Source organism: Adiantum capillus-veneris, chromosome 2, assembly GCF_014529385.1.
Source record: "Adiantum capillus-veneris isolate H3 chromosome 2, ASM1452938v2, whole genome shotgun sequence".
Lineage (NCBI taxonomy): Eukaryota > Viridiplantae > Streptophyta > Polypodiopsida > Polypodiales > Pteridaceae > Adiantum > Adiantum capillus-veneris.
In genome coordinates, this window is record NC_140932.1 from 129,843,784 (window position 1) to 129,871,714 (window position 27,931).

The window sequence follows — 27,931 nt, forward strand, 5'->3', positions numbered from 1 at the left end:
GCACTGCAGGAGACAACACGCAATTCCATATTGCACGAATGTCAGCCCTGCCATTCTGCTTGTCATCCCTGAACCTATCTCCAAGGCGCCATTCTTCAACTGAAAACATATCTGTAGATGCAAAATTACACAAGACTCAAATTTAAATATGCAATTAGGACATATCTATAGATTGAAATCATACAATAAATACACACAATGTTCAAAAATTAGGCACAAGATGAAAGAGACGTCGAATGGGAAAGAAAGTTATATTAATTTCAGAAGTGGTTACATAAAAAGAAACATGGGGGGGAAAACTGTAATCTTTTGCAGGCTTTGGGTTTAGGGTCAAAACTTGTGCCGGTATTCTGCATCTCCTTAGTGTCTTCTATGTCCATCTCCTCTTCTGGCTGCCCCTGGGTCTCTTCCTCTTCCTTGCTTTTTTACTCCATTTCAGGCTTCTAATCTCCAGTCTTCTCAATTTTTTTTCTTTTTGCCTTTCTTATATGTTGAGCAAGGGTCTCCTCGGGACTTCCCTCCAGCCTGACATCTACACGACCATCAGCTTTAGAAAGCTGTGCAGCAAGAGATCACTTATTAGAGCCATAATCAATGAAAAAAATTACTCTTGCCACGTTGGCCTCGTTTTCTCGGGGTCTTTGATCTTGTCACCCGCACGCTGTCTAGCAACACATCGTCTTCCTCATTCTGGGTTTTCTCTTCAGCACCAGTCGTACTCTGTTCCTTTACCTCAAAGTTTTGTTCTTCTTCTGTTGTTTTCGAAACAGGTTTCTCAGCATTACCAGGGACATTTTCATCAAGCAATACCTCCACAGTTGTCTTGTATGCAGGCGTCACTGCATCGTTCCCTGTGTCTTTACCGGCAGTAGTTCTGAAGTAGCTTGACTCTGAAAAAACATCAGAGAAGACAAAAATCAACCACTTGAAAAAACATTAGAGAAGACAAAAATCAACCACTTGATTACCCATTGAAACAATTTTCTCACCTGTTTTTGGGCATGGTTCAACAGGCTTCTTCTTTAGAAGGGATTGGTCTTCTGCAGAAATAACTCCGAGGCAATCCTTAACCATGCACTTTCCTTTCTCAGCCAAGTGAGCATAGCAGAATGCATGGTATGCATGTGAACAAGGCAATAGAACAACATGGTTTGAGTGATTGTGATCATGAATTCTTACACCACAAGCATTTCACACATCAACGAGAAAAACACTATGTGCAGGAGCTGTTACTCATGCAGGCAAGACTATGGTTTCAGGTAGCATTGGTTGACTAATCATGCCTGTCACAAATGTGACATAGAGACCAAAGGTTTCCTCACGGTCCAAGCATTTCGATAATTCTTCCTGTAGGCAAGAGACCTCTGTTATCAGACAATGTCAAACAGGTATAAAATCGGTATGAATGCTTGAAAATCGGTATAATGATGTTATCATATCGGTATGATTACATCCTCCTGGTATGATGTTATCCCACCGGTATAATGTTATTATACTGGATAGTATAACATCATACCGGTAGGATAACATCCGGTAACATCATACCGGTAGGATAACAATATACCGAAAGTATAACATCAAACCGGTTGGATTTTATCATACCGGTTGGATCTAACCATACCGGTCGGATGTAACCATACCAGTAGGATGTTATCATACTGGTAGGATTATCTCCTAAATCCTACCGGTAAGATAACATCCTACCGGTAGGATATAATCATACTGGTAGGATGTAATCATACCGGTAGGATATAATCCTACCGGTATGATAACATCCTACCGTTATTGTCATCTACCCTTACCGAATATGATATAATCCTACCGGTATGAAAAATCATACCATATGGTACTTTGCATGTATTATACTACAATCAGATGGACTTAAAAGCATACCTGTGCCTGTTGTAGGGTGGCTTTTGCTTGGTCAAATTTTTCTTGGAGGCTGTCAAGCAAGCCTATTCGTACATTGGCATCATCAGGGAAGTGCATTCGGATGGTGTCAAGGGCACCCTCACAACGGTGCACATCAGCAACAGATTTGACCACTGAATCCTTAGCCTTCTAACACTCGGCTGATACATTGTCATGAGATTTTCTAACCTCAACAAGAAGTTGTTAAAGAATATGTCCATTGTGCTATGGGCGGCTGGACACTGACTATACTATGTTGTAAATATACTTTGGATAATAGTTCAAAATAGAAGAAGAGAAGAGTAGCTCATTGAATGGCTGCTGCAGAGTAACGATTGTGTGTGTGTGTCTCGATGTGTGTTGGCGTGTGTGCGTAGTCTTCTTTTCTACATTCTCCATCACCTGCGCACTCTACAAAGTGGTATCGGAGCTCAGTTTGAGGAGATACAGTCAATACACAGGTTTCCGCAGCTCTGGAAAATAGCAAAAAAGAGAGGTTTTTTGGTCATAACTCCCTCACCCGAACTCTGAATACAGTGATCCAGGAGTCTATCTTTATTTTTTTGGGCGTTCCGGACGCATTGGCATACTCAGATTTTCCAAAATCTACAATTTTCTGCAGCAAACAGCCAGCTCACACAAGCATAGGAGATGTCCAGTTTTGCACTTGACAGTAGATTTACAGGTTACAGTTGAAGAATTCAGCATTTACACAGGTTTTGGAGAGCGACATAGAGCTTTTGCATCATGATATTGTGTTATCGAAGATTATGTTTGGTTGTTGTGGGTCCGTTATGGACAGCCGTCTATGTAAGAAAGGTTGTGGGAAGAATTTGAGGCGGTTATATTGTCAGATTGAGTACTTTGTGGTTATGTATGGATATGCGGTCAATGTATTTTGGAAAACTGCAGCCTTTGTGAGGGTCGAGTGAGGTTTTTTGAAGCCTTGCCTTGGGAGCTTTGGTACCTTGGCAAGGTGGATTAGGTACTGGAGCGAACCCCCGACTGGCCCCGCGAAAGACCTCATATGTCATTTACGACTATGGGAAGAAGGTGGATGTATGGATATGTGGTACAGGACAGCGTATGGATTGCATTTGCATACAGGTCCATGTGGACATTGTTTTAGAGTATTTATGCATAGTACTAAGTCAGCCTGTGGCAAAGTGAGTCAGTGGATTTTCCCTTGGCAGTGAGAGATTTTCTGTCAGTGTTTATGAGCACTTTGGTTGAGATTGTCACTTGAGATATTGTCCGAATACAAACGAAACTCTGCCGAAATTTTGCCAAAATCCTTTGAAAGAAATTGAGAGAGTGAAGATGGCAGAAAGTTCAACTCAAGTCACACAGATTGTTGGAGAGAAGCTGACCAGAGAGAACTACAGCATATGGTCTTACAGGATGGAGAACTTTATCATGGGCAAAGGTTTATGGGATTATATTACAGGTGAACAAGAGTGTCCCGAGGTTGGTTTGGAACCAAATAGAGAGAATATTGAAGCACATAAAACATGGCAAGCAGGAGTAGAAGCTTACAAGAAGTGGATTGAGAATTCAAGGAAAGTGATGCATTGGATTTCACTATGCATTAGTGACTTCTTTATACCACATGTGAAGAAGGCTCAATCTCCAAAGGAAGCATGGGAGATACTAGCAAGAATGAACAGCTCCAATACAGAACCACGAAAAGTTCACTTGAAGCAAAGGCTACATTGTGTATGGCGAGGAAATAGATCCATATCAGATTATGTGACAGAGATAAAGAAAATACAGGAAGATCTTGAGAACATTAATGTTGAAGTTCCAGATGATGACTTAGTTTCAGTGACATTGAATGGTTTGGGACCGGAATACAAGTCATTGGATACATCTATATCTATTTGAGGACACATGCCTGATTTTGAAGAGTTAGTAAACCTTTGTTAGCAAGAAGAGGTGAGTTACGCAAGTCAGGTCCTTCTACATCAAATAGCAATTCCAGAGATCAGGTTTTTTACTCTAGAGGTCGTGGAAACAATAGAGGTGGAAGAGGAAACTATGGTCGTGGAAACAATGTTGGAAGAGGTCAATAGCAAAACCAACAAAGTCAAAGTTACAATGATTATAGCCAAAGAGGCAGGGAGAGAGCCCGAACTCGTGGACGTGGAGGTGGACGATTTGTACATCCTCAAAGAGATGGATATTGTAACAGATGTGGCATTTATGGTCACTTTGAAAGAGAATGTTACACAAGGCTAAATCAAAATCGTGATCGTGGTGGAAGAGGCCGAGGTTATGGCAGACATGGAGGAAACTTTGTTGGATACAATCCTCATGATCAAAATATATATGACAATAGGTCGAGTGGACATTTATTTCCTATGGAGCATGTTGTTGGAAGCATGGTGGAGCCACATCATACAGATGATTGGTATTTAGATAGTGGTGCCACAAATCATATGACATATCATGGTGAATGGTTTGATAGAAAAGAGAAGTTAGAAGAGGATGAGTTTGTTGCTATAGGTGATGATACTATGCATCGGATTACACATGTTGGTTCAGTTCCATTGCTAGAAAAAGACGGGACATACAACACATTGGGAGATGTTCTATATGTGCCTTCAATCACAAAGAATTTAGCATCAGTTGGACAGATGACAGATCAAGGGTTTCAAGTCCGTTTTAATTGTTATGGATGCTTCATAGAGGAGTTTCACAAAGGCAGACCAGGCAAGATATTGGCACGTGGAAGAAAGAAAGGTCACTTGTTCTCATGGAAGCTGGAGATCCATGCTTACACAGTGGTATGTATGCAAACAAATCAGGCACTCAAGATGATTGGGCAAATTTATGGCATAAGAGAATTGGTCATGTCAATTTTAGAAGACTAAAGCATATGCAATCAAATCAAATTGTACGTGGATTACCAAAGTTTGGCAGATTGAATTTTGATCATGTTTGTGAAGCTTGTCAATTTGGAAAGCAATCTCGTTTACCATTTCCAAAGAGGGGGAGAATTAGCCAAAGTCCTTTGGAAATTGTTCATTCAGATATTTGGGGACCTTGTGATCATGCTACACCAAATGGTTGTCTATATTTTATCACATTTACGGATGATTACAGCAGAATGACATGGGTTTACTTTCTAAAGGCAAAGTCAGAGGCATTTGAGGTATTCTTGGAGTTCAAAGTTATGGTTGAGAAAGAGAATGTTTGTCAAATTAAATGCCTACGTACAGATGGAGGGGGAGAGTACATGTCATAGAAATTGTTCATTCAGATATTTGGGGACCTTGTGATCATGCTACACCAAATGGTTGTCGATATTTTATCACATTTACGGATGATTACAACAGAATGACATGGGTTTACTTTCTAAAGGCAAAGTCAGAGGCATTTGAGGTATTCTTGGAGTTCAAAGTTATGGTTGAGAAAGAGAATGGTTGTCAAATTAAATGCCTACGTACAGATGGAGGGGGAGAGTACATGTCACACAATTTTGATGATTACTTACATGAACAAGGCATAAGAAGACAGATTACTTGTAGATACACACCACAACAAAATGGAGTTGCTGAGAGAAAGAATAGAGTCATAGCAGAGATTGCAAGAGCCATGATTAATGAGATGAATATGCCATTAACATATTGGGTTGAAGCAGTTCATACAGCTGTACACATTATGAATCGAACACCAACAGCTGCCATTCATGAAATTTCACCTTATGAGAGACTTTATGGGATCAAGCCAACAGTTTCCTATATGAAAGTTTTTGGATGTGTTTGCTATGTTCATGTGCCAAATGAAGCAAGAAAGAAGATGGAGCCAAAGGCAGCGAAGTGTATATTCTTGGGCTACCCAGTTGAAAAGAAAGGTTACAAGTGCTATGATCCTACGACAAGAAAAGTTTATGTCAGTAGAGATGTCAGATTTTGTGAGCATGAACCATGGTATAAACCAAAGCCAGTGATGATAGAAGATGAGTATTAAGAGCAAGAGAATGTGCATCATGTTGTTGATAAGCCAGGACCATCAACAAGAACTATTTCAGGACCACATATGGCAGAGGAGAGTACAGGAAGTGTCAACCCATGGAGCGGTCGTTTGCGAGATAAGAAGCAAGACGAGAAAGGCAAGAAGAAAATGGTTGAAGAGAGTTCTGGAGATGAAAGCCTCAATGAAGATCATGATTTACCACATTTGAGGACACTTGGCAGTAAGCATATTGAGAAATATGTACCCCCATATGCAAGAGTTGAAGAGAAGAGTGCACCACAGTTGAGAAGATCAGAGAGGGTGCATTATCAAGTTGATAGATTGACATACAACGGTTACATGCGTACACATTATGCATACATGGTTTCACGTGTGCAACATAAAGAGCCTACATGTTTTCAAGAGGCAATTGGAAAATCAGAATGGGAGTCAGCTATGGATGATGAGATGGATGCTCTTGTGAAGAATGACACTTGGGATTTGGTTCGCTTGCCAAGTGGAAAGAAAGCAATTGGTTCAAAATGGGTATACAAAGTCAAGTGCAAGTCAGATGGTAGTGTGGAAAGATACAAAGCGAGGCTTGTTGCTAAAGGTTATGCACAAACAAAAGGTCTTGATTATGATGAGACATTTAGTCCAGTTGCAAAGATGACAACAGTCAGATTGGTGATAGCAATGGCAAGTATGTTCGGTTGGAAGTTACGGAAAATGGATGTGGATAATGCATTCTTGAATGGTGACTTGGAAGAAGAAGTTTATATGATACAGCCAGAGGGTTATCAACATCCACAGTTTCCATATTATGTGTGTAAGTTGAAGAAAGCATTGTATGGTTTGAAGCAAGCATCTAGAGCTTGGTGTGAAAAGATAACCAGATTCTCGAAGAAGATTGGATTTAAACAATCTACTGCTGATCACTCATTATTTTTGAAGCATGTTGATGGAGAGATCGTCGTTATTGTTATCTATGTTGATGACTTGATTCTCACTGGAAGTCATGCTGAGCAAATTTTGCATGTCAAGAAGAGTTTGTTGAGAGAATTCAACATGAATGACCTTGGTGAGTTGAGATATTTCTTGGGAATTGAAATTGTCAATACTTTATCAGGAATTTGGATGATACAAAGACAATACGCGTTGGATATGCTTGAGAAGTATGGAATGACAGCGTGCAAACCGGTTGATACACCTCTTGATCAAAATGTGAAGTTGTTTGATGATGGACATTACATTGAGGATGTCACTATGTATCGCAAGATGGTTGGAAGCCTTATTTACTTGACAATAACAAGGCCAGATTTGAGTTATGCAGTGGGTGTTGTGAGTCAATTCATGCAAAATCCATGTAAAAGTCATCTTGATGCAGTGAGACGGATTATGAGATATGTGAAAGCCACTGTTAGTTATGGAATGTTTTATGAAAAGAATGGGAAGCTTTGTCTTTATGGTTACACAGATGGAGATTGGGCAGGAGATTTTATGGATAGAAGATCTACAAGTGGTTATGCATTTTCCATTGGCAATGGTATGATAAGTTGGAGTAGCAAGAAGCAATCAACTGTAGCATTATCAAGTACAGAAGCTGAATATCGTGGAGTAGCTTTGGCAACATGTGAAGAGTCATGGTTGAGAGTGCTTATGGTAGAATTTGATTTTGACTATCTTGACAGTGTCATTATATATTGTGACAATATTAGCAGCATCATGTTGGCAAAGAATCCAGTCTACCATGCTCGCATTAAACACATTGAGGTACATTATCACTTCATTAGAGAAAAAGTTTTGGAAAATGAGATTGATTTGGTGTATGTGAAGACAAATGATCAAGTTGCGGATATATTCACAAAAGCTCTTGGAAAGGAGAAGTTTTGCTACTTTCGTGAAGCATTGGGAATCCATCATATGCAAGCTCACTCTGAGCTTGAGGGGGAGTGTTAAAGAATATGATGTTAAAGAATATGTCCATTGTGCTATGGTCGGCTGGACACTGACTATACTATGTTGTAAATATACTTTGGATAATAGTTCAAAATAGAAGAAGAGAAGAGCAGCTCATTGAATGGCTGCTGCAGGGTAACGATTGTGTGTGTGTGTCTCGATGTGTGTTGGCGTGTGTGCGTAGTCTTCTTTTCTACCTTCTCCATCAACTGCGCACTCTACAAAAGTTCCTTCAAGGAAGTGGATACTTCAACACTAAAGGCAGACTGAGTGGTCGCAAAAAGTCCACTTCCGACTGGTGTACTTCCGGATGGGGTATTTACTAAGAAGATGGCAGAACCACTTGGGGTACCTGTGGATACTTGGGAAGTCTCTAACTTCAATTGTTATCTTTTCCTATCTAAGTGACCTTCATTGGTCACATTCTTCACCACCTCAGATGCAAACTCAGCCCACTTTACCGGACCTGTGCATACGAAATAAACATATCCGCGTGCAAACTTGACTCCCAGCAGATAGTTTGGTGGTTTGGATTGGTACACCTACTTGTAGAGCTGGTAGAGTGCCTTGTAGTGATCCAGCCTTGCTGTTTTTATCGGCACTTATTTCTCCTTCACTAGAAGACACGTGAAAACTTTCATCCAGTCGGATATGGGCACATCTGCATTTGTCAACTTCCTAACATCTTTCCCCTCAAGACTTAACCCATATTCCCTGTCAAAATCCTCCTTTGTCGTGCAGAATGCCTTTAATGGAACCTCCACATCCTTGGGGTGAACAAAGTGGCTGATTTTGGAAGGACGCTGTAACTTTTGTCTCTGAAAGGAATAAATCCATACTCATTACTCAATGTATCCACACCTCAAAACTCTACTACACATAGGTCCGCTGTACACAACACACAGAGAGACAGAGAGAGGTGACATACCTTCGTGGGAGAATGTCGGGTCTTTGTGAGGGAGACCTGTCGAGCTGCATTCCTTGGGCTCTTTCTTAGGTTGCTATCCATAGCGAAGGATAAGCATTGTGCACAGGGGGCTGTAGAGCAAGCTGAGAAAGGCGCAGAAGGAGAAAGGCACAAAGATACAGAGAAGTCACAGTCATGAAAACATTCGACTGAACATTCGTTTTGACGTGGGCTCCACACGTGTTTTTGAATCCTCCACATGATTTTTAAGATTTTGTATCCTCCACACGAATATTTAATTCAAAAAATTCTTGCCCATAACACTAGTTTCATACCCCCTAAATTTTAAGCCTCCAAAAGAAACTTTCAATCGGTTAAAACCGGGCCACCTATTCATGCATCCACCCTGCGAGCATCACCTACTAGAGTCAGAGCTACAAGCTCGACTCAAATCATTTCTGAGAGTCAACTCTACGAAGAGCAAATGAAAGAACTTCAGAAATAACTGACTCTCGAGAAAAAGCAGAGGTTAATGATGGATGAAGGTTCTATAGTCATGCAAACTAGAATGGAAGAGGGCCAAAAAGCCCTGCAAGAAGAAATGGAAAGCATGAAGATAAAGCTCGAGGAGGCGGAAAGAATAAATGCCGAACTTAATGACCTCCTCGTGAATATGGACGGAGAAGCTGAAGCGGAAAAGAAAACACTCCTCAGGAAAATTGAGGAGTTGAAAGGCCAACAAGGAGGAGAGGCAGAAAGCTCAGGGCCAGCCGCCAATGAGGGCATCGACCTCGACAATGTGGCAGATCCAGTGGACACACCCATGCAAGAGGAAAGCATAGTAGGATCCTCTCAAGAGCCACAGGATATAACACAAGAAGAGGAGGAGAAATTGTGTAAGGCAATAGAAGAAGAGCTCAGAGAAACCACGAAGGAAGCCTTGGAGTGGGAGCAGAGGGTCTTCAAATCTATGATCATTTAGAGGATCGACACCAGCAATCTCAGGCGTGAGTGGCTTCAACCCTCTCTCCCATATCCATTGCTGAAATATGAGGCAGCTACAATAAACAAGCGGATCGGAGAAGAGCCAGTTGTACCTCTCTACAATGCAGACACCTCAAAGCTAGAAGGAGTTAAGCTTATTGTGGATTCTCAGCCAAAGTGGAGGAAGGCTTGGCTTACAAAGTACCCACAATACCTAATCCACTTGGTAGAGGCACCTAAAAATATCAGAGACAACCTCATCTTCTGTCCTCTACCAAGGGTTAGGACGTGGAAGGCACATAAATTTTACAAAGAAGCCAACCCACTTGGCTGAACTACCCAAAGCTGCCGGGCTTGAAGGCAGGTGAGAGAATAAGTGTCCAATACATGGTGAAAACCCTAACGGGCGCCATAAAGTTGTTCACTGGCTCACCTGACCTTACATGCATTATGATCAGAAAAATCTGCAGAACCATCTTAGCAGTGTTCGAGACCTTCAAGCCAGGCCAGGTGACTGACAGCATATTCTTCTTTCAGGATACATACAGATGCGCCTATGATCTGTCAGGTCAGCCTTCCAAGGAGGTGATATATGCGCTGTATCAAAGGATCATGTTTCTACCATCCTATCACCTCCAAGATTTTGAAGAAGCATTCTATATAGGGTTCTTCAACATCAATAGAGACATTTTTGGCCCAACAATGCTGAACCTACATGTCAGGTACGAATCATTGCGAAAGATGCGGGAAACGATAAGATGAAGCAGCAGATCAAGGCCATGTCGGGGACGACATGAGCAAGGAGGGGGGGAGTGTTAGAAGCTGGACACACCCCACGTCATCTAACTACTCGGAGGACTATTATTTTTTGTAATTATTCATTCATTAAGGAAAACCTGATTTTTCACCTTGTAATTATTGGGACTTACAGAAGTTTCCAGATTGTATCCCAGTTTTGATAGTTAGATTGAGTAGATGGTTGATTTTGGAACTTTATGGTTTGAGAAATTGTAAGGTATATATACCACTTTTTGACCTTAATGAAAGGCCTTTTGTCATTTTAAAACAAGTTTTGAAGTCTGTGAGTGAGCGTATTGTGTACGAGAGAGAGAGTGTGAGCTTCATCTTGACGCTACGTGTGCTCTGATGGTCAGAATCTAGTGCAAAGAAGTGCAGCGTGTTGCCCCCGATGAGAGCTACGCGCCGATACCTACATTGCGCACATACGGTCCGGTTTTGCGAGCTCCTTCTACGAGCTTCATCGGTTGTTTGGGTGAGCATACGTTATCCGATTTTGCATTGCACATATCCACACGTTCACATTGAGTAGAACTACACATTAGGAACTTTAGATTTTGGAAACGAAGACCTACAGATTTTGGCCAGACATCCTACGTGTTTTTGCACTAGGTGTTTTGGGTTGTGATTTTGGTTCATAGACCTTAGGGAGAGCGAACTATTGGTATTAGTAGGGTCTCCTTCAAGTTCTATGGTGTTTCGAGATTGTTTGATGGATGTTCGACTCTAGAAAGCGTCGTAGGAAGTTCCCTCTTGTGCACTCTTGAAGGCTGTGACTTAGACAATTGGTAGAGACCTCTGTAGGAATTAGTTAGGAGTCGGTTGAGTGTAGGTTGACACCTTATACTTGCTTCCACGCTCCTACGGGTCGAGCTTCGTCCTTAGCTGACATTACATGTTAGGTGAGTTCTCATTGTGCTGACGCCCGTCGCGGCGTATCCGTCCACCAATAGGCATTATTCCACACAGACTCACACTAGCTCATGTGTGAAGCAAGAAGACTCTCTCTTTCCTTCTCAAGCTTTAATGGAAAGCTTATCACCTACTCCAAGATTGTGAGAAGGGAAGCTTACACCAACTCTTGGCTTTGTGATGAAAATCCAACCAAGAGCCAAGCTTTAATGCATGCTCATCTCCTCTACCATGCTAATTACTAAGCTATGCTATCCTAATATGAGTGATTATGTGAGATATACTTCTTTGTCGTAAGACTACTCCTTCTTCCTCTCAATCTACTCTTATACCCTGCTAGCTCTCACCATCTTCGAAGGTCTGTGAGGTCTTGGGTCTGAGATCGTGAGGGAATTGATGTTGTGTTTTATAAGTGTTTGCTGAGTGCTTGAAGCTTCCATCTTCATTGCACTAGCTAGTGATTGAAGGAACACAAAGAATTGTATTGTAAAATGTCTTCCTTGATGGGGGAAACCTATAATACAAATCCTTTTTGATGGGGGACCAACTTCATGAAAATCCGGTCCTCAACTCTTGTCAATAGCTTAATTTCTCTCTCTTTTGAAGTATTGTTCATGCCTATCTAACTAGGTGTTATGCTTCTTGTTGCTCTCTCCACCCAAGCACTCTTGTTATGCTCATTAGGAACCTGTGCCAATGAAATGCTCACCATGTTCATGTTATTTTCCGCTACACACAAGCTACTAGGCCATTAAATAATACATTGGTATCAGAGCACAAGGTTTCTCTTTTCTTGCTCAAGAAGGGAGGTCCTGAAGCTATCTATACATGGTTGTTGTTATTAATTGCAATTGAGTAAGTAGAATAGTGATTTTTCAACCTTGTAGTGCGCCTGCCTTTGTGCAGATAATGGGGCATCACCGTCGAGAGCTATGGTCTTAATAGTGGAGTTCTACGGGTCTTGCCTACTGCTTAACCACTATTGAGCTATTAGAAGCTTGACAAGATTCGGTGTTGTTTTGGTGTTGAAAGGCCCTCTCTTATATTCCTTGCAATTAATGATATTCGAGCCACGGGTATAGTAGCTTGAGTGATTTTCTAAAGGGGTAAAGAGGAGTAGCAACTAGGGCTTGAAGTGCCAAAGTATACCTAAAAAAGTTTACACCTAAAAGTTGTTAGAATGGCTGACAATAGTAAAGAGAGTGAAATTAATGTTGATAGCTTTGATTTTGCTAATGAGCAGACTACTAATGATGCCCCTATGCTTGTTAACTACCTTGTTTCTAGGCTTCAACAAGCCATGGGCAATCCATCCCTCCAAAGTGAAGAGCAACAGTAGCTTCATGCCCATGGGATTCTCCAAGCTCCCCACCATGACGAGAGAGTACCTAGCATTAGGTGAAATTTGGACTCACAAAGGGGCCCTTTAAGGAGTTTGACTTTACTTCTCTCTACTAGATAAATTTTTGCAAACAAACTCCAAAATTTGTGGATGTTTGACAGTTAGAATTTCCTCTTCAAGCTCTATCTATTGATATATAGCACACCATGAGATTCCTCATATTCTAAAACTCTTTTTTTCATTCACCTATGATGTGACAACTCCGTTGGAATCTAAGTGAATCAAAAAAAGAATCTTCTAAAATACGAGAAATCTTATGGCGTGCTATATATTAGTAAAACAGCTTGAAGATAACATTCTAACTGTCAAACCTTTGCCAACTTTGGAGTTTTTTTGCAAAAATTTATCCATGTGCCCGTTTTGGTAGAGAGAGGTAAAGTCAAACTCTTTAAAGGGCCCCTTTGTGAGTCCAAATTTCACCTAATGGAAGCCTCCTTGTGAGACTCCCAAAAGAGGACTCTCTCCGATTCGGGAAGAAGAAAAGGATCCATATGAAGGGTTCAAATATTTTCTTCTTGAAGATGCATCTCCTCCTCAAAGAAGAACTCAAGAGCCCCCACCAAAAGAACGAGAAAGAAGTGAGTTTCCTACCACCTCGGCGGAGATGGCTCCACAAAGACGGCGGGAAAAATGCTCTCCATCACCTCCTAAATAGAGAAGACCATTGCACACTTCTCCACACCATAATTCAAAGAGGGATGACCGAAAGCAAGAGAAGAAAAATGCGAGAAAGAGATCATCCTCTTCTCCATCTTCTTCATCCTCTTCCTCTTATGAAGAAAGTGATGGTGCAGACAAGAAGAACCAAGGGAAGAAAGAGGTCACCCTCTTCTCCATCTTCCTCAAATTCTTCATCTTCTGAAGAAAACGATGGTGCAACTTTTGAACCTTAAAATAGAAGAGTCCATAGGAAATTCTATGCCACGTGGAAGAAATCGTCCAAGCTCTCTTTCCTTACCTATGATGGCACCTTTGGTGCTACAAACAAAGTCTTGGCTTTCATCCAACAATTCAATGTCGCATTTGGAGATGAGGGCTTCACGGAGTCCTTAAGCTACACCATGTAGCTATGCACTTTCAAAAGTCCGCCCAGCAATGGTGGTCTAGCCTACGGGCCAACAGTGAAGCTCCACGAACATGGAAAGCTTTAAGATCTTCCACCATGAAGCAATTTTTGGCCACCGATGCCAAAGACAAAGTACTCACCGAATGGCGAAGCTTGAGGCTCTTTCCCTACAAATCCATTCACAAATATGTAGACAAGTTTTGGGACTTACATCTCAAAGCCACTCTCTTCAAAAAGATGGATTTTGGAGAGCAAAAACAACAATTTTGTGCCGGCTTAACTCAAGAAATGGCGGAGTATGTCAACTCCCAAAGGCCACGCACCATATCTACTGTTATACACCATACTATGGTGGCTTCTTGAATCAATTTCCAAACAGGGGCAAAGAGAAATTCTAAGCCCATGGAAAACAAGGGTTCCAATGAGCCTAAGGGGAAGGACAATGTCCAAAAGTCTCCTAAGGGCAATTTCAATGACAAGAAAGCTAATGAGAAGGGAGTTTACAAAGGCAAAAACAAACTCTCTCCTGAAGATCTTAAACGTTATTGTAAGGATAACTGTTGTTTCAAGTGCGGCGAGCAAGGGCATGCGTACCACACTTGTCCCTAAAAGAGCACCCTCCATGAGCCTCCTACAGCTACCTTGGTCAAAATCCAAGAAGAGGAAGCTCGCCACAAAGGATCTCCTCTATGCCATTCTTGGGGAAAGGTAAGAGAACATGATGCTTTTATTCTCTTTGACCCTAGTTCTACTCACAATTCCATATCCACACAATTGGCCACCAAGATAGGCATCTAAGTTTATGAGATGGGAGATGTTCTACCCCGCAGATGGTGCTTTCAAGGGGCAAGAAGCTTCAACCACTCCCTTAATCGGGAAATTGAGGCTCCATGTCCAAATCTGTGTGGACAAAGAGGACTTCTTTATCTCTCCTCTCAAGCACAAGGATGTAATCCTAGGGATACCATGGTTTGAGTGCATGGCTGCCAATGTTAAATTCCCTGAAAGGAAAATCTACTTTAAGTACAAGGAAAAAGATATGTACATAGATGCTAAGGAAAAGGGTAACACCATACGCATTGTACATATGCAAACTTTCAATAAGTCAATAAAGAGATCTATTTTCGTGTTCATGATTTTTGTTAAAGATTCTCAAAATGAACCTAATACTTTATCAAAAGAAAATATAATCAATCACAAGGAATTAGAGTTATCAAGGGGTTTCAAGATGTTTCTTTTTTACCGACATCCCTTGTGAACTACCTCCTAAAGGAGGCAATGATGACCATTGCCTAGGAAGTTCACTGCCTAATAAACCTTCTTATAGAGTTTCTCAAGCTCAACAAGAGGAGATTATGCGGCAAGTGCATGAGTTATGTGAAAAGGGCATGGTTAGGCCTAGCTCATCTCCATTTTTCTCACCTGTGTTATTAGTGCAAAAGAAAGATGGCACATATCATATGTGTATCGACTATAGAGCACTAAATAGGATCACTATCAAAAATAGGTTTCCCACTCCATGGGTAGAAGACATGTTTGATAAGCTACAAGGGTCCACCTACTTCAGTAGGATTGACCTAAAAAGTGGCTACCATCAAATAAGGATAGTTGATCAAGACATTGTAAAGACCGCATTTTGCACTATGTTTGGTCTTTATGAATACATTGTCATGCCTTTTGGCTTGACCAACACACCAGCCACATTCAACTGCTTGATGAAGAAACTATTTAGGCCTCACCGAACCTTTACTAGAGTGTTCTTTGATGATATCATCATCTACTCTAATTCATTAGACGAACACAAGAAACACCTCCAGGTAATATTTCAAGTCTTAAGAGAGAATGAACTTTATGTTAATCGAAAGAAAAGTGAGTTTTCTAACAAGAGATCCAGTATTTAGGTCACATTATCTCTCAAGATGGCATCCAAATGGATCCATCACAGTTAGAGGTAATAAAAGGATGGCCTAAACCAAGGAATCTTCATGAATTAAGAAGCTTTATAGGTATGTGTGCATACTATAGATGCTTCGTAGAAAATTTCTCACAAATCTTAGGACCATTACATGACCTAACAAAGAAAAACATACATGGTCTGCCAAGGAGAAAAATGCTTTCGAAAAGCTTAAAGAAAAGCTTATCTCTCAACCTGTGCTTACACTACCGGATCTCTAAAATCCATTTGAGGTCCAATGTGACGCTTGTGGTGATTGCCTTGGAGCTGTTTTTCTCCAAGAAGGGCATGTCATAGCCTATAAAAATTGAGGGCTCAACCCTGTTGAGCAAGCTCTAGGCATATATGAAAAGGAACTTCTCGCAGTTCTACATGCCTTAGACTCATGGAAGCACTATTTATTGGGGACTCCTTTCATTCTGTGGACAGATCGCCAAAGCCTTAAGTACTTCATGACACAGACCAAGCTCTCCAACAAACAAATGAGGTGAACGAATTTCCTTTTGCAATTTCATTATCATATTGCTGACATTGCTGGCAAGCATAATCAAGTAGCCGATGCACTCTCAAGACGGTCGAGAGTGGATGCGATTTCCATAGCAACTCACAATGATCTTTCTTCTATGATAGATGAGTATGCTATTGATCCCGATTTTAGAGATGTGATTTCCTCCCTTGCACTAGGGAAGAAAGAGGAACCATTTACTTTACAAGATGGTTATCTTCTCTATGGAAATAGACTATGCGTTACTAACTCACTACGTGAGAAAGTAATGTATTAATCTCATGCTCCTCCTTATGCGGGGCATAGAGGTATTCAGTCTACCCTAAAAGGGATTGAAACATATTTCTATTGGCCTACCATGAAAGCAAGCATACAAGAGTATGTTTCTAAATGTGTGGTATGCCAAAAGACGAAGTTTGATAGAGGGAAGCAACCTGGATTTCTTCAACCATTGCCAATCCCTAATTCACCATGGGAGAGCATATCCATGGATTTTATCTTTGAATTGCCTAAGTCTATCCATGGGAATACGAGAATATGGAAGATAGTAGACAAGTTTAGTAAACAAGCTCATTTTATACCTATCAAAAAGACTATCAAAGCCCATCAAATGGCAACCCTCTTCATTTCACAAATCTTCAAGTAGCATGGCTTGCCAATGTCCATAGTGTTGGATAGAGATCCTAGAATGACCAATAATTTTTGGATGGGTCTCTTTGAGAATTTAGGGACAAGGCTAAATTTCTCTTTGGCCTATCACCCACAAACGGATGGCCAAAGTGAAATAGCTAACATAAAAATTCTTGATCTACTAAAAGCCTATGTAAGGGAAGTAGATTAAAGGTCCCAATGGGAGAAGTACTTACCCTTAGTGGAGTATGCCTACAATAACACTATACATACTTCCACGAGAAAAGAACCTTTTGAGGTAATTGAGGGAAGATAAAAAAGTCCCATGCTACTTAAGGTACACAGGAAGATCTTTGTTGCAGATGAGTATAGCCGAGACCTACAAGAATCTTTCCAAAAGATTAAGGATGCTATCTCTATCTCACGACAAAGGCAAAAGGCTTCTTCTCATAAGCATAGAAGAGCCCAAACCTTTAAAGAAAATGATTGGGTCTTACTTAAATTTCCCAAGGATTGATTAAGGCACACGACCGGCAAGAATCCTATGGGACACCAAAAGTACTATGCTAAGTTAGCAAAAAGGTACTATGGTCCCTTTCAGATTCTTAGACCAATCAATGAGATGGCCTATCAATTCAAGTTGCCTAGCCAAGTTGGCTCATACACAATGATTTTCATGTGAGCCTACTAAAGCCTTACAAAGGAGATCCACCTTGAGAACCAACTATTGAAGACCCACCGGAGATCGAGGACCAAGAAGAGGTGCTGCAGCCCGAGTCCATTCTCCGACATGAATACAAGGTATTAAGAGGTGGTAAGACTATCCGACGGTATCTTATTAAGTTTAAAAATTATCCTTTTGAAGATGCTAGATGGATGTAAGGCATACAATTAAAGGATAATCTAAACGTTATCAATGCTTAAAATGCTTCCCTAGAGTAAGCAAATGTACAAATGTTTAACATGAACAAAGTTTTTGTCTTATAAGACTCTCTTTTTCTTTTTTGTGCACAAAAATGAAGTAGTATGCATGCTTAGAATCAAGTTTGCAAAGATGACGTCTCCAAAACAGCAAGTAGAGCTTGTCACTCTACTATGGAAGATTGATACGACTAATGTGCATACATGCTTGCGGTAGCCTTAGGCTCTCAAGTACCAAATGGATTAGTCATCCATTCTGGAACGATGTCATAAAGTAAGATAGGATCCTCTACCCGCTAGAAAAAGGACTAATGAATAGGATTTATCTTCTCTAACCCATAGTCAAGGACGACTATGATTTCAAGAGAGAGGTAATGTCATAATAACTAATTTCTTATTCTCCTAAATAATTTTCTCATGTTAAACTGGTCATTTAATATGGGGAAGTGCCAGGGGAGAAAAAGCTAGAATATTGGTTAAGCTAGAGGACCGGCCACAGTAGGGATCCAAAGGAGGGAAAATAGGGATCCAAAGGGGGGGCCATCTGCAAAAGAGCAATGTGCAACAATGGGCTTTAAAGACCCTAAGTTTCTTAGGAAAATTGGATGCTTTGTGTGTGTACAAAAAAGTTTTTATGATTCCTACATAGAAGGGGACGAGCCCTATAAGTAGGGGATGAGAGAGAAACATACACACACACACACACTCACAAGCTTCCTTTACACAAAGGTAATGAGGGATACATGTCAACTCTCTAGCCCAGATGCCCACAGGGTGCACTCAAATCCTATTGGATGGCCATGGAGGTGGACCAACGAGAATTAGGCTAGAGTAAATCTAGTTTAATTCATTTAAAAACACTTGATAAAAGAACCAATAAGAATTAATCTCTCTAGAAGACTATTGGACAGTCTCCCAAGGGGTCCAATGAGCATTCATGAGCCCAATGGCTTGCCTGATTCCTATTGGCCAGGAGACAAAGGGGTCCAATGAGAGTTTAGTTGCATTAATTAATCACCTAAATCTCTCATAAAAGGGGAAAGGGGGACACATGTCAAAAGGCTATCACTTATGCTTCTTAAATCCTATTGGCTAAGCTTAGAAAGGTCCAATGATGCGCCAACAAGAGGATTTAGCAAGAGGGGTCGACCAAGACAGAGAGAGAGAGAGAGAGAGAGAGAGAGAGAGAGAGAGAGAGGGCTGATTTTTCAAGGTCATTATTCCACACACACTCACACTAGCTCATGTTTGAAGCAAGAAGACTCTCTCTCTCCTTCTCAAGATTTAATGGAAAGCTTATCACCTACTCCAAGCTTGTGAGAAGGGAAGCCTACACCAACAACTCTTGGCTTTGTGATGCAAATCCAGCCAATATCCAAGCTTCAATGCATGCTCATCTCCTCCTCCATGCTAATTACTAAGCTATGCTATGCTAATATGAGTGATTATGTGAGGAGATGTACTTCTTTCTCGTAAGACTACTCCTTCCACTCAATCTACTCTCATACCCCACTAGCTCTCACCATCTTCAAAGGTGTGTGAGGTCTTGGGTCTGGACCATGATGGAATTGATGTTGTGTTTTATAAGCGTTTGATGAGTGCTTGAAGCTTCCATTCATTGCACTAGCTAGTGATTGAAGGAACACAAAGAATTGTATTGTAAAATGTCTTCCTTGATGGGGGAAACCTATAATACAAAGCCTTCTAGAGGGGGGACCAGCTCCATGAAAATCCGGTCCTCCTTAATTTCTCTCTCTTTTGAAGTATTGTTCATGACTCTCTAACTAGGTGTTATGCTTCTTGTTGCTCTCTCCACCCAAGCACTCTTGTTATGCTCATTAGTAACCTATTCTAATGAAATTCTCACTATGTTCATGTTATTTTCTGCTACACACTAGGCCATTAAATGTTACATCATGTCTTTATGTTTCTACATAAGTTAGGATACTGTTTTTATCCTAGGGGAGCCGCCCAATTGTATGGGCAACTGGTTTGGTTTATGGGCATCCCAAACCTTGGGTGGGGGTTTATCCACCCCGGATTGTGAACAAGGAATGGATGCCATTTTTCACCCTTAGGTAGTATTGAAACAAGAAGAGTATTGTTCGTGGTTATTATGGTCAATGTTGTTTTATTGACAGTACCATGTCTCAAGTTTAAAGATGTCTATTTGCTAAAAGAATCCTTTTCAATGTTGTCTTGAATACTTGATTGAAGGAATCACTGTGATCATTATTTTGAATTTTAAAACAATGTGATAATATTATAAAACAAAATAATCATGTGTGAGCGAGGGGTGGTGAGTGGGGATTGACTAATGTTGTCAATCATGGACTGTTGGACCTGATTACTCAGGTAACTATCCATCCCTACACACTAAAAATGTTTATAAAACTTCTTCACTTGGAAGAGGAGTCCACCAGCAGCTGTGCCCTCACATATGTTAGGGGGGAAAAAGTGTTGGTTGAGGATACCTTAGCCCAATTTGTGGAAGTTCTAGGGCTGAAAGACTTTTGGATTTTTAAGATGTTGTCCCATTTTTGCTGTGAGACAGGACTAGGTCTTCATCTACGGCTATAGACTCAAGTCATTGTTGTCAATGGTAAAGGTCTATTCCCTGGATTTTTCTTATTTAGAGACTCTGATTTTTATTAGTCCTAGAGACCTGTTGAGGATCCCATCCCGATCTTGGTATTGGTAGGTTGGGGATCTCACATTAGATTTTATGACATTACCTCTCTCTTGAAATCATATTCGTCCTCGACTATGAGATAGAAGAGATAAATCCTTAGTCATTAGTTGATGTTTCTTAACGGGTAGAGGATCCCTTTTTACCCTACAACATATTCCAAGATGGATGACTAATCCATTAGGAGCTTGGGAGACTTAGCTATCAAAAGCATGCATGCTTTTTAGTCCATATTATAGTTCCAAAGTAGAGTGGCAATTTCTACTTGGTGTTTGAGGGACGTTGTCAGTGTAAACATGATTCTAAGCATGCATACTACTTAAATTTGTGCACAATAAAAAGAGAATTATTTTTATAAGACAAAAACATTGATCATTTAGAACAAAAATGTACATTTACTTACTCTAATGTAGCATTGACAAGGTTCATACTATCCTTAAGCTGTATTCCTTGCATCCATCTAGCATCTTTAAAAGGATAATTTTTGAACTTAATAAGATACCGTCGGATAATCTTACCATGTCATAGTACTTTGTCCTCATGCCGAAGGATAGCTTCGGGTTGTAGCACCTCTTCTTGCTCTTCAATTTCTGGAGGGTCTTCAATAATTGGTTCTCTTGGTGGCTCTTCTTTGTAGGGCTTAAGTAGGCTCACATGAAAACTATTGTGTATGAGCCAATGGTTGGGCAACTTGAGTTGATAAACCATTTTATTGATTGGCTTCAAGATTTGAAAAGCACCATAGTATCTTTTTGCTAGTTTAGCATAATATTTTTGATGGCCTGTATGATTTTTGCCCATCATTTTCCTCAATCGAGCCTTGGGAAACTTAAGTAAGACCCAAACATTTTCTTTAATTGTTAAGGCCCTTCTATGCTTGTTAGTAGCATCTTTTTTCCTTTGTTGAGAGATGGATATATCCTCTTTAATATTTTGAAAAGATTCTTGTAGGTCACAACCGCTATACTCATCGGCACTGAAGGTCTTCCCATGTACTTTAAGTAGCAAGGGACTTTTAGGTCTTCCCTCAACGATCTCAAAAGGTGCCTTTCCCGTAGTAGTATGGAAGTATGATTGTATGCATACTCTACAAGGGTAAGTACTTTTCCCATTGTGAGCATTGATCTACTTCTGTAACATAAGTTTTTAGTAGGTCAAGTATCATAAGATTGGCTATCTCTCTTTGACCATCCGTTTGTGGGTGATAGACCAAAGATAAATTCAATCTTGTATCTAGACTTTCAAAGAGACCTTTCTAAAAATTACTGGCCATTCTAGAATCTCTATCTGACACAATGGATGTTGGAAATCCATGGTATTTGAAAATCTGAGATATAAAGAGGGTTGCCATTTGGTGTGCCTTAATAGTATTTTTGAGAAGAATAAAGTGCGCTTTCTTGCTAAACCTGTCAACTATTGTCCATATTCTTGTAATGGATAGACTTGGGTAATCCAAAGATAAAATCCATAGATATACTCTTCCATGGTGAATTAGGGATTGGCAATGGTTGGAGTAATTCAGATTGCTTCCATCTATCATACTTGGTCTTTTGGCATACCACACATTTTGAAACATAGTCTTGTATGTCTACTTTCATGGTAGGCCAATAGAAGTATGTCCTACTCCTCAAAGAGTAGGTTGAATGCCTCTATGCCCCACATAGGGAGGAGCATGGGATTCATAAATGAATTTCTCACAAAGGGAGTGGGTAACACATAGTCTATTTCCATGGAGAAGATAACCATCCTCCAAGGTAAATGTTTATTCTTTCTTTCCCAATGCAAGGGCTGACATTATGTCTCTAAAGTCGGGGTCAGTAGCATACTCATCTATCATAGAAGATAGATCCTTGTGAGTTTCTATAGAGACCGCATGAACTCTTGGTCATCGTGAAAGTGCATCGGCCACTTCATTATTCTTACCATCAATGTGAGCAATATGAAAAAAAAAATGCAAAAGAAAATTTACCCACCTCATTTGTTTGTCAGAAAGCTTGGTCTGCTTCATGAAGTAGTTGAGACTTTGGTGGTCCATATGCAACATAAATGGAGTCCCCAATAGATATCGCTTCCATGTGTCTGGGGCATGTAGAACAACTAAAATATCTTTTTCATATATGCCCAAGACCCGTTCATCGGCATTGAGCCTTCAGCTCTCATATGCTATGGCATGCCCTTCTTGAAGCAAGACTGCTCCAAGGCAATCACCACAAGCATCACATTGGACATCAGATGGCTTTGAGAGATCCGAAAGCATAAGGACTGGTTGGGAGGTAAGCTTCTCTTTGAGCTTGTCAAAACCATTTTGCTCCTAGCAGTCCATGAGTACTTAACATTATTCTTTGTTAAGTCATGTAATGGTCCTGCTATTTGAGAGAGTTTTGCTATGAAGCATCTATAGTATGCACAAATACCAATAGAGCTTCTTAGCTCATGTAGATTCCTTGGATTAGGCCATGCTTTTATTAGCTCCAACTTTGATGGATCCATACGGATACCATCTTGAGAGGAATCCCAAATCCTCGAGCAAGTACTTCTGAGCAAACAAGTAATCGAGTGAGTACATAAAATAAAAAAGGCAAGATCAAGACATCAATAGTTACTCTATAGAGGATAGTGCCACAAAGTAAATGCAAAAACAAACATAACTCTCCCCATGGGGTTTAACCTAGATGCGATGTATTTTCTACGACCCCAAAAGCATGGTGCGACAACCACGTGCTTAATATCATGTAAGCCATCATTAATGAATTGCACACATCCGCTTGTTTGATTTTGTAGAATCCCAAAACATGTCATCTTACATTGACTTTGCAAACCCATTTTTGCCATCGACTTTGTAAACCCATTTTTGCCATCGATTTTGTAAACCCATTGATTGGGTGAGATCGACCAAATTTCTAGTATCCAAGGCAACATATGATTGCTTTAATAATCTCTAGGCAAGGACTTGCATACCATGGGCAATGCTCGTCTTTGCCCCTTTAAGATAGACATTACACAACACTCGAAATCATGGCCATTGCTACGTCTGCCGCAACAACTTCATATAAATAAGCTTGTGGCCATGCTCTGGTCCATAAATGGTTATGTCCCTAGTCATTCTTGACTGTAGGCTCGCTCATGATGGGTTATTGGGTTTCTAAATCATTTGAAACAGTAAAAGGCTTTAATGATCCTAGATTTTAAAGATACTAAAATATATAAAAATATAAACCAAGATGGGTTATTGGGTTCTAAATCATTTGAACAGTAAAAGGCTTTACTGATCCTAGATTTTGAAGATACAAGATGGTTATCTTCTCTATGGTAATAGACTATGTGTTAGCAACTCACTACGTGAGAAAGAATTGTATGAATCTCATGCTCCTCCTTATGCGGGGCATAGAGGGATTCAGTCTACCCTAAAAGGAATTGAAACATATTTCTATTGGCCTGCCATGAAATCAAACATACAAGAGTATGTTTCTAAAGAGAAATCCCAATCCTTGAGCGAGTACTTCCGAGTGAACAAGTTATCGAGAGAGTACATAAAATAAAAAAGACAAGATCAAGACATCAATAGCTACTCTATAGAGGACAGTGTAGCAAAGTAAATTCAAAAACAAACATAACACTCCCCATGGGGCTCAACCCAGATGCGATGTATTTTTTGGAACCCCAAAAACATGGTGCGACAACCACGTGCTTAATATCATGTAAGCCATCATTAATGAATTTCACACATCCGCTTGTTTGATTTTGTAGAATCCCAAAACACGTCATCTTACATGGACTTCGCAAACCCATTTTTTCCATCGATGAATGGGTGAGATCGACCAAATTTCTAACAGCCAAGGCAACAAATGATTGCTTTAATAATCTCTAGGCAAGGACTTGCATACCACGGGCATTGCTCGTTTTTGCCCCTTTAAGGAAGACATCACACTTAACACTTGGAATCATGGCCATTGCTATGTCTGCCGCAACAGCTTCATATAGATAAGCTTGTGGCCATGCTTTGGTCCATAAATGGTTATGTCCCTAGTCATTCTCGACTGTTGCAGGCTCGCTCAAGATGGGTTATTGGGGTTCTAAATCATTTGAAAAAGTAAAAAGGCTTTATCGATCCTAGATTTTGAAGATACTAAAATATATAAAAATATAAACCAATTTTTAAAATGTGAAATTCTTAATTTTGGAGATGCCAAAATATTTAAAATATATATAAAAAAGTTAAATTATGGGATAAGAGACGTAGAACAAATTCTCTCCATTTGTTATCATCAGAGAAAAGCTATATTTATCAAGAAGCCATAAAACATTAAACTAAAAGTGAGCCTAAATTTGAGACTAGAGTTCTTACACAATTACTTCCCCTGTACTTCTTGGCATGTGTTAATCAAAGAGGCAAGTGGCATCACCTGGCACGACTAATGTTATCATAGAGGTTGCAACTCTCACATTTTTAAAGAGAAAACTATATCACCCTTAAACAAGTTCCTATTTCCACACCAAAATTCTGTAGAGACTTACCTGCAGACTGATGATCCCTACTATGATTTCCTTTTCGCTGCACAAATGTGACCGAGATGAAAGAGAGTGCTACTGCAAGAACCACACAAACAAGAAACATGTAATCTCCTTAAGTTTGGATTTTAGGTTCCATATGTTGCATTCTACTCATCCGCTCTTTGATGTGACGTTTGCAAGAAATGCAATAGAATAGCCACAATTTTCCATTATTTGTGAGGAGCCAAAGCACGATTTAGGAGGAGATGATAGAATCCAATCCTCTGCATGCACACTAGAAATGATGGTCTCTTTGAAAGTGAGGTAGGACTCTCTCTCTCTCTCTCTCTCCTCTCTCTCTCTCTCTCTCTCTCTCTCTCTCTCCTCTCTCTCTCTCTCTCTCTCTCTCTCTCTCTCTCTCTCTCTCTCTCTCTCTCTCTCTCTCTCTTCTCTCTCTCTCTCTCTCTCTCTCTCTCTCTCTCTCTCTCTCTCTCTCATGATGGAGCAATGGAGAGATCCGAGTGAAAGAGCTGAGAGAAAAGGTTGATCGAGGAAGCCCAAATATCACAAGCTCGATCGAGATCAAGGGGCCACCTAAAAGCCTTAAAAGGGGCTCACTCAGTATGTCAAGGGTCAACACAAGCGCGGGCACGTGCGCACGCACACACATACAAATGACGAACGCGTGCACTCTTGCACAGAGAGACTCGAGAGCAAAGAGGGCGACGATCAAATGTCATTGAAAGCGTGCGAGGTAAATAATTCAATGACAATGGACATTCTACTCTATGAGCCTGGGTAGGATTTCCTTGCTCTATTCTCACCATCAACATGAACGAGTCTGCGTGGCACATCTTGCCAGTGTGCCTACGTTATGTGTCTTGGCAAGATTGTACACGATGATAAAGCTCTGTGTAGGGCCATCCTGATCATTGCCTCCTTGTATGTGGGTATCATCCAAGATCTTTCCATCCCCACTCTGCTCTTCAGGGACCTTGTAAGCGGGTCCCACAACCCTTCGACAGAGTTTTCTACCTACGAGCAACTGGAGAATTTGACCATGTTGTTGAAACACGCAGCTACTTTCAAGGACAGAATACTAGGAGGAGACGGAAATTTGACACTGTTCACTTTGTCCCGGGAGGGTGCCATCTCTATTTGACACAGGCTTGAGCGGGAGAGATCAATGGCTGGCATGAGATTAGCGTTGCTCAGATAATGCAATGCATGCTCTTGTCCTTTGAGGGTAAAGAAAAAAAAACCAAGCTCAACATGGGGGAGACAAGGTATTAACATTGTATCCCCAGCCCAACAGTTGATACTAATTGCACTATTGTTTCCTGTCTGCTTACCTCCTGCTTCACACGAGCCGCTGGCATAGTTACGTACGTTTAACATCGATCTTGCACACACCAGTTTATTGTCAGCACACCACAGTTGACTTCAACTTCCATAGCTAGATTTGGAGCTCCTGCACCGCAGCTCCTCACGTACTTTAGACAAGTTGGCTGTAATGTCCCTATGATGTTTGCTGCAACAATCTTTGCGTGTTCATTTTCTGAGGACGTCAGCATGTACCAAACAGTAGCTACCATCAGCAGATGTTGTCATCCTGCTCAATAAAATTCTTTCTTATTTGTTCCTAACTTTCAAGCTCCTAGTTTCAAAACGTTATCTGCTAGATGCTCTGTACAGGATTCCAACCTCAAGCTCAAACAAATGAGGATCTACAAGCATAGAGTCTCAATCCTCAAAGACTCTCTAGAGCTTTATGCAAGGACTTAAGACCTGCAGGGTTTGCTGGATGACAATGGCTCTCTAGATGTGATTTATAATTGGGTACAGGAGATGAAGGATGAAGTACTAGAACTGGCTAGCAAGTATGAAGAGGCCCTGAATTTTGCCAAGAGGCTTCACGAAGAGATAGACTGGCTATGAAGACAAGTGCTAACTATCAAGTTAACTGTTAAGGACACTTTGTATCCCAGGGAGTATGGCAGAGCCCTTTTTGTAAAGACTGAAACATGGCCTATGGGCCTTTCCCTACTTGTATCTAACTCTTTACCCCCTCCATGGGTGATCAGATGTAATTTTGCTTCTCTCTTATAAATTCAAAGCGCGTATTTGGTAAAAAAAACTCATCGAAATCCTTATGGAGATGGATGTATGTCGCAAAAATATAATGCCCAGCCCTCAGCTTGTTCTTACTTGTCTTGTCCATCACATTGAGATAGTGATCTAATGTTTGCATAAGCGAGATGTATGAGTTCCATGCCCAAATGATGCTCGGCATGATGTTGAGTCTAGCCCCCGAGTTCAGTCCCCTAGTCCCTAAGCTCTTGTAAGATCACTCCCCCCACATGAGGCATTGGAGTTGATACAGTCCCTTCACCCCTATCGAGTCCCTTCTCAATCCAAATTTGTAAAAACGATGTCCATGTTTTTCTTCCCTAAGGGGGGAGGTGTGGTGTGCATGGGTGTGTAGCCGGACATGGAGTGGTGTGAACCTCCCATGTATATGCCAAGAAGGTTTCTATAGTGCTTGTGATATCGATATAAGGAGCTACTCTCGTATGCAAGGGACACGCTGGTTCTAGTTCTATCCTATGTACTTCAGAATATTGTGTCGTTTTCAATTTCAAAATGCCAGGTGAGGAGAATTTCCGTCCCAAACTAGAGAAAAATAGTGTAAAAAAGCAAAAAAATAACCTAATGCTTTATAATTTCCTCTTGGCAAGGTCAAGAAGAGGAATTTTGTATGTTTGGGAAAATGGAATTTTTTCAACTCCATTGGACAACACGACTCATATTAGATCGCACGTCGAGAACACTCCATTGGATCGCA

General features: G+C 40.7%; 1 protein-coding gene across 1 annotated transcript; it reads right to left on the reverse strand.

The window, feature by feature from the left end:
• Positions 1-260: 260 nt before the first annotated feature.
• LOC147463619 (uncharacterized) lies at positions 261-26,465 on the reverse strand. The gene is given in 5 exon segments (XM_086496934.1): positions 261-532; positions 609-890; positions 25,111-25,182; positions 25,939-26,131; positions 26,439-26,465. Coding segments are annotated over 5 exon segments (846 nt in total).
• Positions 26,466-27,931: the final 1,466 nt, after the last annotated feature.